This window comes from Colossoma macropomum, unplaced genomic scaffold (assembly GCF_904425465.1).
Source record: "Colossoma macropomum unplaced genomic scaffold, Colossoma_macropomum, whole genome shotgun sequence".
Lineage (NCBI taxonomy): Eukaryota > Metazoa > Chordata > Actinopteri > Characiformes > Serrasalmidae > Colossoma > Colossoma macropomum.
In genome coordinates, this window is record NW_023494790.1 from 30,511,005 (window position 1) to 30,521,374 (window position 10,370).

Sequence of the window (10,370 nt, forward strand, 5' to 3'; positions counted from 1 at the left end):
TAAAATTTGAAAAAACAAAATAACTGACCAAAAAAAGGTTACAAAAATACGTTTAAAAATGTATATGTAAATGTGTCTGCCCCACACTATAATTACTCAACAAAATACTAAGGCAACAGAAAAATGCATAAAATAGCTAAAACACAATACTGCACACAATTTGTGGCGACTTGGCGTTCTCAAACAGAAAAGGCCGCACCGGCTTTTGCGAACTGATCTACACCTAATGTAGAGTGACGAGTTTCAGTGCACGATGATATGAAGATCAGCGGATCGCCTCAGCTCCGCCGGAAGTCTGCGCATCACAGCACTTAGCGGGAATGTTTACGGTACAAACGTCATAAGTCGGTTTGTGAGATGTGTGGTCTGCGGGAATTCATCAGCGAAGAACAAACAGCATTTCTGATATGTAATCGACATACGAACTAGCTTAACAATAAAGTGCATGCACAAACTGAAAATGGCTTGTGTTTCGTGTTTCTGTTTGGTTTAACGTTAGCAGGCAGCAGTAAATCCAGTTTGAAATTACTTTAGTTCAGCAGGCCTGAAGTTACTCATGACTGAAACTGGTGAATTTCTCCACTAAACCCTAAAAGCCTAGTTTGGTCGCGAAGTTACCTCAGGAACCATGACAGAAGCCTGGTGAGTTTTGCGTAGTTTTTTACAACTTATCGCACTGTTTCCAGAGTTAGATAGTTAGCTAACTGTTAGAACATGCCACTATAAGTATACTATTGGCTTTGAGGTCATTATATGTGAGTACAGAGCGATTTTGAGATTGTATGCAATTAGATTTGTCTGTCGTGACCTTAACGCGTGTTGTGGACCTTGAATTCCAGTGCAGAACCAGCTAGAGCCATAAAGGCCATAGACAGACACTCAGTGCATCAGATCTGCTCAGGACAGGTCGTTCTGAGTTTGGCCACAGCTGTGAAGGAGCTGGTCGAGAACAGCGTTGATGCAGGTGCTACAAATGTGGGTGAGTGCATGGGGCAGCAGAGATGAACTGCAGCTGGCTTTTGCTATGGTGAGGGCTAAGATCGCCTAATTTCAGCATTAGAACAACGTAATTTTTAATAATTCTGTGTTTGTTTTTGGTCTTTCAGACATTAAGCTCAAAGACCATGGGACGGAGCTGGTGGAGGTCTCTGACAACGGCAGAGGAGTGGAGGAGGAGAACTTTGAAGGCTTGAGTGAGTCACATTAGGAACATACATTTAGCCTATCACTAGTAAGACTGGGTATCGGAATTCAGTACTTTTATGGAGCTGACTGAATAACTTAAGTATTAGCGAATATCAAAAATTCAGTATCAAAATATTAACACCTAGTTTGTACAATACAAATTCTTGAATTGGAAATCATGATGCAGTGTTTCCCCTGAGGATCCATATTGTTCCATCATCCCTGTTTTGAGTTAGGCTGGAGCAAAAATGTGGACTGTCTGGGGGGCCCTGAGGACCGCATTGGAAAACACTGTCACAATGCATTTTCCTTCTAAATTGTGAGGTGTTGAAACGCTGTATTAGGGAGGGTCTCTGAGCTACTGAACGCTTCGTTGATAGGTGGAGGTGGTGGGAAGGGAAAGCAAAACATATAACAAGTTAAAGCTATTGTTCTCCGCCCCTTGGTGTAAGGTGGCGTAACCAAAACTCAGAAGATGGTTATAGGTGGGCAAAAGTCTCTACTTTGTAATGAAAGATGACAGAAATACAAGAATTTTGTCCTGTAACTATGATCTGATATATGATGAATTGTTCTGAATGTGACCAAGGACATCAAACTAGAAAGATAAAAAAAAAACAGCTCGGTGTTTTAATGTCAGGCTGACTTCAAAGAAAGTGTCAACCAGCAATCACTAATGAAGTCTAAGTAAAGTTATTGATATCTGTACAAAATTTTAAGCAATACCCAGCCCTAGTCATTAGTGACTAACTCAGTTTGGTATGTTCACTCTGTGGTATTTTTTTATGTCCGCAGCCTTAAAGCACCATACATCTAAACTGAGGGACTTTTCTGACTTAATACACGTCGAGACATTTGGCTTCCGTGGTGAAGCTCTCAGCTCACTGTGTGCACTCAGGTATCGATTTGTTTTGGGATTTTTTCCTTTAGCGGTTTCTAAATTTGATACCATGGCTTAATTTGAAGTTTTAGCAGTATAACAAGCAATCGTGCTTAACTGTCTTTTGCTGCATGCTTCACATTGTTTAAAAAAAAAGTGGTTCAAAATGCATGAAACAAATACTACGTTTCTTTTGTGGACATGTGGTTTCTGTTTGGTTAACATTTACAGTACAGAACAGAGCAAAACAGTCAAATCAAAACAAGCTCTGTCCGCTGTTTAAGATTCTTTTAGCGTACATTACCAGCGCTCAGTAAGCATGGCTTCATAAACCACGCTTATTGTTAACCTAAATATTACCTGCTAGCATGATACTGTGACATGTTTGGAAAATTAAAATATTGTATAGCTGAATTTTATCGGTACTGCCCAGCTCTTGATTAACCATAATACAAATTAATTGTAACCTCTTGGTGTGGAATGAAGTCTTATATCCCTCAGTAATGACTGCTTCAGTAACCTGAACTTCTGTTTGTGCTCTCAGTGACCTCAGTGTGGTGACCTGTCATGAAAACAGTAACATTGGAACTCGGCTTGTCTATGACCATGATGGGCGTCTGGTCCAGCGTGCGCCACACCCCAGGCAGCAGGGCACCACGGTCAGCCTCCAGCAGCTCTTCTCCACCCTGCCTGTTCGCCACAAAGAATTCCAGCGCAACATCAAAAAGGTTCACAAGTTCCCAATTATGCAGTAAGGGTGGAAGATGTGGGAAAGATGCAACATCACAGTTAGAGCTGCAACAACTAATTATACTGTATTTAGACAACTAGTCATTGACAATGTCAATTAAAAAATCGGTGTCAATAAAGAGGAAAAAAACAGATTTCCTGTAAAACTGGGCTGACCTTTACTGGCTGTCATTCATTTTCAAAAATCTAGAAACACACATTTACAACTATAAATGGCCAAAGCTCAGCACAGTGAGTAAATCGCTGTAAAACTGTAGTCAAAAGTTAATAACAGCGTGCTGTGCTCTGCTTTTTTTGGCAAGCTCTGTTTTGATTTAGCAGAATAAACACCGTTGGTTAAGGAATTAACTGCTTTTTTTGTCTAAACTGCATGACCAAATTATATTTATTCATTGCACTGATGCACACAGACCTGCTCATTCTCATTGATATGTGTATTTTTTGGAAAACATACTTTCTACTTGTTATGGCCTCCCTCACAAAAATGTTGGGTCACTGAAATCTTCAGTGTTTTTCAGTGTCAGAGTTTTTCAGTGTTTTTATGTGTACGAATGTTTTTGAAACATTGACATCACATGTAAGGTTGTTTCTATTTGATGAGTGGTGAACATACCTTTTGGCCCTGCAGGTCTGACATGGTTGATGCCCATGCTGTTTTTGTGTGCTTTTTTCATCGTTAATTGAAGCCATAATGAACGGATAAATATATATATTTTGTGTTTTCTGAGGTTTGCAAACAGACAAATTGCACCAGCAAAACAGTAGTGCTAATTTAATATTAAAAAAATGGTATGTGTGATGAGCACAGTATTTGTATTAGTTCAGTAGAATCTATTTGCTATTTACATAAACTAATATTGGATAAATAAATGAATGAAATGAGTTAATAGCGAATGAGTTGACACCAGTCAGATACTTGTTACTGTGCAGTTTATGCCATCACTAAAAACTTGTTGTTGTTTTTTTTTTTTTACATGCACTTTTTTATGAGATGTGAAGTTGGGGAAGCAACATAATTTCTCACAATAACGCTAAAACAACATATTGTCCAACCCTTATGTCCAGCTGTATTACAACATTGGAAATGAGTAAATGAATGAGTGACTGAGTGACTCTTTTGCCATACAGGAATATTCTAAAATGATCCACGTGCTGCAGTCATACTGCATCATCTCCACTGGTGTGCGCATCACGTGCACCAACCAAATTGGCCAAGGCAAGCGCAGCACGGTGCTGTGCACTAGTGGGAGTCACAGCATGAGGGACAACATTGGAGCACTGTTTGGGCCTAAACAGGTGAGCTTATCAGTTTATTGAACACTGTTTTCCTACTTCATATTTTGTGTTATAATAGTTGTTAATGAACAGTATAATGACAGATCAGGTGTTTGTCACACAGGGCCATGCAGAGACTCCTAGAGGGGCAGGTGCTCAAAGCTTAAAAGGGCACATGGATCAAGATTTTAAAATGGCATAACCTGCTGAGCTATAACATCCGAATATCAAAATGCATTGCAATTAGTTCATGATACCAGTAGACAACCTTGCAAAACCATTAGTGCAACTATCAAGTAAAAATATCAAAATATGATAGTTACACAGAAAAGCGTTAAACCCTTCATTTAGTGCAATATTAGCATCTAAGAGTAACCCATCATGCTCAAAAATTCTGCTACCCCACAGAAAGAGATACACAGCTAACATCCTCACGTCACAATGAGCGTGAGCTGTTTCAGGCTAGATTTGTTATAGGATTGAATCGGATTCTTTCTTTTTTCTCCTTTGATATCCGGTCAAGGATTTTATGCTGATATCGACCCCCTATGATACCTGGTATAGAGTCAGTGCCATCTAATATTCATTGTAAAGGTGGCAACGGCCCAATGTGTTTATCCCCAGTTAGCAATTTTAACACACAGTTTCGAAGGTGCTTTCTATGAAAGGAGGTTTTATCACAAGTATCAGTTTTAGATTTATTTTTTGTTCTTAACTTGAAAAGTTCTTTATCTGTTCACAGCTCCAGAGTCTAATTCCGTTTCAGCAAATATCTCCCACAGACAACATTAAGGAAGATTATGGTTTAAGTGGGGCAGAACTTCCTAAAGACCTTTTCACGTGAGCAGGACTGTTTTCTAAATAGGATTTGTCAGGTTAGACATGAATATCTTGCATTTTAGGCACAAAGAGTTTTTCATGTAGTTCTGAGAGGAAGGCCTGATGCAGTCAAACTATGTCTCTCTTTTTATTTTGACCAGAAACTATATGCATTAAACCTTTAATAGATGCTCCATTAATAGTTGCTAATCTGTGAATGACTGTATTGCAGAATCTCTGGTTATGTATCACAAGCTGATCATGGCGTGGGAAGAAGTGCAACTGACAGGCAGTTCTTCTTTATTAACAAAAGACCCTGTGATCCTTCCAAGGTATTTCACATTCACTTACAATGCCCATATAATTGAAAACTAAAATTTCCTTGCTTTTTTCTAAATAAATTTTGATATCAATTGTAAACATTGTTAAAGTTCTAAAACGTATCATTCATTAGCTTTTGTGATGCCATGAAGAACTAATTTACATATATCCACCTATTCAGCCTACAGCATTTTAGCTTCACCCATTTACACTGAAGTTATAAGAAGTGTTTTAGCTTGGACTGATTTATATGTTGTATCTTTGTTTGATGTTTAGGTTTCCAAGCTTGTAAATGAAGTCTATCACATGTTCAACCGTCATCAGTACCCATTTGCTGCTCTTAACATTTCTGTGGCTTCAGGTAGGAATGAATGCAGTATTGTACATGTATTGGGTATTGTATGTTTAATAATTGTGCTTTATGTTTTTGGCTCATTTCAGTTTGATTTGTGTTTTCATATAATTTTTTTTCTCCCTGATGTTGTAGAGTGTGTTGATGTGAATGTTACACCCGACAAACGTCAGATATTCCTGCAAGAGGAGAAGTTGTTGCTGGCAATTTTGAAGAGTTCCCTCATTGCCATGTATGAAACTGGTGTCAATAAGATCAGCCTCAATCTCACACCACAACTCTCAAGCAGTAAGTTATGCCTATCTATGCTATTCTTTCGTGTTCAGCATTAGTGTGGAGTGGGCAATATGATTATATGTTATCACAAAAAAGACATCACAATAAGCTCTTCTGAGAATATTGTGGAAATCATCAGTTCATGTTTCATTAAAAAGAGCTTTATTATGAGCCCCTAAGTGACTTGGCTGTCTTAAGATTTAAGCCAATCCTGGTGTCTGTTAGCTGATATAACAGAATTAGCAATTAGGGTTCTCCTCCAAGTGAGTTATGCTGTCCAATAGTGTTACGTTAGTGGCAGTCTAAAAAGATGCAGCAGCTCCACTTCATTGGAACTCAAAGAAGCACATGCTAGCCCTTATCTTTCCAGCTTGGTAACATTGTGTGACAGGGGGATCATGATACATATTGCATATTAAATTGTCTTTAAGTATCATGATACTGCAAGCCCCTCCTGAATGTTACCTCAAACAGCTCAGCAAATAATATTCTCTTTCGACTGTTCCTTTCTCTCTCAGGTTTTTGTACACTTGCTGATTCTGCTGCTGGTTCATCAGGTCATGACATAGCTTCTCTGCCTGAAGTAACTCCAGAAGACAACTCTGATACATTGACTCAAACCCCAAAGCCATCCTTCAACTTAGCTGGACTAAAAGCGGCATTTTCAAAACATCAAGGACCTGGAATTGGGACAAAGACCTCTAACTATAAACCTGTCTGTAATGGCCAAACTCAGAAAAAGATGCAGTCTTTTTTCCACTGTTATGAAAAAACTAATTCCATGAGACCATCTGTAGGATCTCCTTCAAATGCATATTTTGAAAATGCTGCTTCACCACTGAAAGCTTCATGCCTGAACAAGTATGAGCACAATTTGGACATGAACACTGAATCAGTCATCTCGGAGGAAGGCTCCTCCACAACCTCAGAGACACTGTGTGGAAATGGTTCTGAATTCAGCTCTTTAGGTTCTGTTTTAGATGAACCTAGCATTAAAACAGAACCCTACAGTGAACCCATAGCTAAGGTCTCTGATGTCTTAGAATCTTCAGAGCAAGAGAGTGAATCCATTCATAGCCCCGAGAGGATCTTCAGTCCAGAGGCCAAAAAATTTAAGTGGGACGATAAACCATCGGAACAGAAGCCGGTGCCGTCCTCCACTGCTAGGGATATTTCTTCTGGGCTATTTGACAGACCTGTCAGTGTACAGAAGAAAACAGTGCCTTTACGGTTCTCAATGATGGAGCTTACCAGACGAATGGAGAGACTGAAAACCCACCGAAAAGAGCAAAATGACCAAGAGCCAAAATATAGACGCTTTAGGGCAAAGATTAACCCTGGTGAAAACCAGAGTGCTGAGGATGAACTGAAGAAAGAGATAAGGTGGGGCACCAGTTTAATTTATTTTGTCTTATTGTGCTGATCATATCCATGTCTGAGTTTGTGCATGTTTGTATCATGTGTCCTAAGAAAACTTAAGTATCTCAGAAACTATATCTTTATAAGAGAAGGGATAAGTTTAATGTACAGCGCTGTGCAAAATAAGTGCAAATAAGTACAACTTACTTCAGCATTAGGAAAAAAGTAGAAAACGTCTATTTATCCTAACATTTTTTAGAAGCTTCAACAACTAAATAAATGAATAAAATACTTTTTTCAGAGTTTCCACCCCTTGTCCACCCTTTGCTTTTATTACAGCTTGCATTCTTTTCATGAGAATTGCTGTCACTTTTTCAAAGACGTCTGCAGAGATATTTCTCCTCACCTCCAAAGTTCAGTCTTTGACGTTGGTTGTCTTGGCTGCACCCAAGTAATCCCAAACACATTCTGTGACGTTGAGATCTAGGCAAGAGTATAGATTACTTTATCTATTTTCTGCCATCTCTCAAAGATGACAGCTTTAAGTTTTGCAAAGGTGTTAGGAGTGCAGTTTCCTGTAACAGTATTTTTGAACTCCTGTTTTGGAAAGTCTTGTTTTTCTCTTATTTTCTTTTGAATTTCCTCTTTGGCAGAGTGTATTATCTTACCCTCATCTCCTCAGAAACATCTCCTGAAAATGACTGCAAATTCTGGTCTTTGACTTTTGCACAGTACTGTTAGGGTAGAGAGATTTTGTTTCAAGTAATTTTGAATCATTTTTATTGGTCCATTCATCATGAAAAAAATGATAGTGTAAAAGCTAGCTGGAATTTTCTAATGTTTCTTTAAAAAAAAGAAAGAAAGCACATGGTTTTGATTTGATAGCCACAGTATGTTTTTATGTTTATTTGTTTTGAAGCAAGGACATGTTCAAAGAGATGGAGATCATTGGGCAGTTCAACCTGGGTTTCATCATCACCAAGTTAAAATCTGACCTCTTCATGATTGACCAGCATGCCACAGATGAGAAATACAACTTCGAGATGCTACAACAGCATACTGTCCTTAAAGGCCAGAGACTTATAGTGTAAGTCTGGCCTTTAAATCCTTTACCTTGATTCATAATTACAATCTACGCTCACCCTGAAGTAACATTGTTTTCTGTTGTCATCTCAGTCCACAGAACCTCCACCTCACTGCTGTGAGTGAAACCATATTAATTGAAAACCTTGAAATCTTCAAGAAAAATGGCTTTGACTTCCTCATTGATGAGGACGGTAGGTGACAAAGCATACCTGATATTCCTCTCTTATTCTGTAATTTGTTCTCAAGAAGGATTAAGTCTAATGTTGTGTTTTACAGCACCGGTCATGGAGAGAGTGAAGCTGGTTTCTTTACCCACTAGTAAGAACTGGACTTTTGGGCCTTCTGACATTGAGGAGCTCATCTTCATGCTTAGTGACAGCCCTGGAGTCATGTGCAGGCCTTCTCGTGTCAGGCAGATGTTTGCCTCCAGAGCTTGTCGCAAATCAGTGAGTACTGCTTCTCTTGTGCAGTTTCTAAACTAGGGCTGTCATGATACCTGAATGAAAAAAAGGATACAATTTTTCAGCAAGAAGCAGAGCCCAGCGTTGTCAGATTGCTTATATAATTTCCTGCCAACATGCATGAAAAAAAGTTCAATTATCAAAAACACTTAAATGATGGCATTTCGACCGTAACTCTCATTAATACAGCATTTAAACCCAACATAACATCAGTAATAAACTGCTAGGTTTTTTTAAAGGCTTTATATGATAATTAGGACCCATGATCCCACAGGAAATATTATAGCCAGCAACAAAAAGACCATAACTATTGCTCATACACTTTTTTAAAAACTTAGGCTATGCCAGAATTGTGTACAGTCACTAATACCAAAATAATTGAATAATTCGTTATATTTTGCCTTTGAGATCGCAAACAATGCCTTAAGGTGTGGCAAGTGCCTCTCTTCAACAGAGGTGAATAAAGTGTCAATTTTAGTTACAATTTTACAATTTAGTTGCAATTTTAGATTTCAGTTACATTATTAGGCAATGCAGTATACTTCTTTAAAACTCGCCAGAATCAGACTTTGTCCACCCCAACCAAATCCAACCAAAATCGCACAATTTAGGGGAGTAGCGTCTAATCTGGCAACATTGACAGATCCTGATGAATGCACCCATTTCATTAAGACCCAGACAGGTCCACCACAGCAAGTGGTATTTAGGTGGTGGATGATTTGTGACACTGATGTGGTGGTGGCATGTTAGTGTGTTGCGCTGGTACGAGTGGATCAGACACAGCAGTGCTGCCAGAGTTTTTAAACACTGTCCACTCACTGTCCACTCTATTAGATACACCTACCTTGTTGGTCCATCTTGTAGATGTAAAATCAGACACAGTAGGTCATCTGTCGCTGCACAGTTTGTGTTCATCATCCTCTAGTCCTTCATCAGTGGTCACAGGATGCTGCCCACAGGACGGTGAGGTGATTAAAAACTCAAGCAGCACTGCGGTGTCTGTTTCCATGTTAAAGAACAGGGAAAAAGAAAGTTAACAAAATACAAAGAGAAACAGTTAGACCACAGTCTGTAATTGTAGAACTACAAGTGCACCTGTTGAACTGATAAAATGGACAGTGTAGAAACAAGATGTACTTAAGTGGCCAGTTTGTGTATAGGGAAAATTTCAAGTCATTTTAAAGACAACTTGTTTCTTTTTTTTCTTTAGTTTTTTAAAAGGATATTTTAAAAGTCCATTTTGCTCAGCCATAATTTTACTCGATTCCATCGATTACCAAAATAATTGGTAAATAACCCCATTACTGATATAATCAGCAGTGACAGCCCTAGTCCAGACTAATTGCGGAGCCTCTGAATCTATGATGTGCAGTTATTAAGCTTATCTTCTTATCACAGGTAATGATTGGCACCGCCCTGAACACCAGTGAAATGAAAAAGCTTGTGGTCCACATGGGGGAAATTGACCAGCCTTGGAATTGTCCTCATGGCAGACCCACCATGAGGCACCTAGCCAATCTGGAGATCATCTCACAGGATTGAAGGACATTCCTCTTTCAAGATTTTATTCAGCTGAACAGACCTGACCTGTGTGTGTGTGTGTTTT

At 38.9% G+C, this 10,370-nt stretch overlaps 1 protein-coding gene across 1 annotated transcript; it reads left to right on the top strand.

The window, feature by feature from the left end:
* Nucleotides 1–321: 321 nt before the first annotated feature.
* Nucleotides 322–10,366, top strand: pms2 (PMS1 homolog 2, mismatch repair system component). The gene is made up of 15 exons (XM_036573040.1): nt 322–642; nt 840–979; nt 1,107–1,193; nt 1,981–2,083; nt 2,610–2,793; nt 3,944–4,111; nt 4,833–4,930; nt 5,142–5,241; nt 5,507–5,591; nt 5,718–5,870; nt 6,377–7,241; nt 8,137–8,304; nt 8,394–8,494; nt 8,580–8,749; nt 10,163–10,366. Exons 1-15 carry the CDS (start codon nt 629–631, stop codon nt 10,304–10,306), a joined length of 2,580 nt encoding a protein of 859 aa, XP_036428933.1. The 5' UTR covers nt 322–628; the 3' UTR covers nt 10,307–10,366.
* Nucleotides 10,367–10,370: the final 4 nt, after the last annotated feature.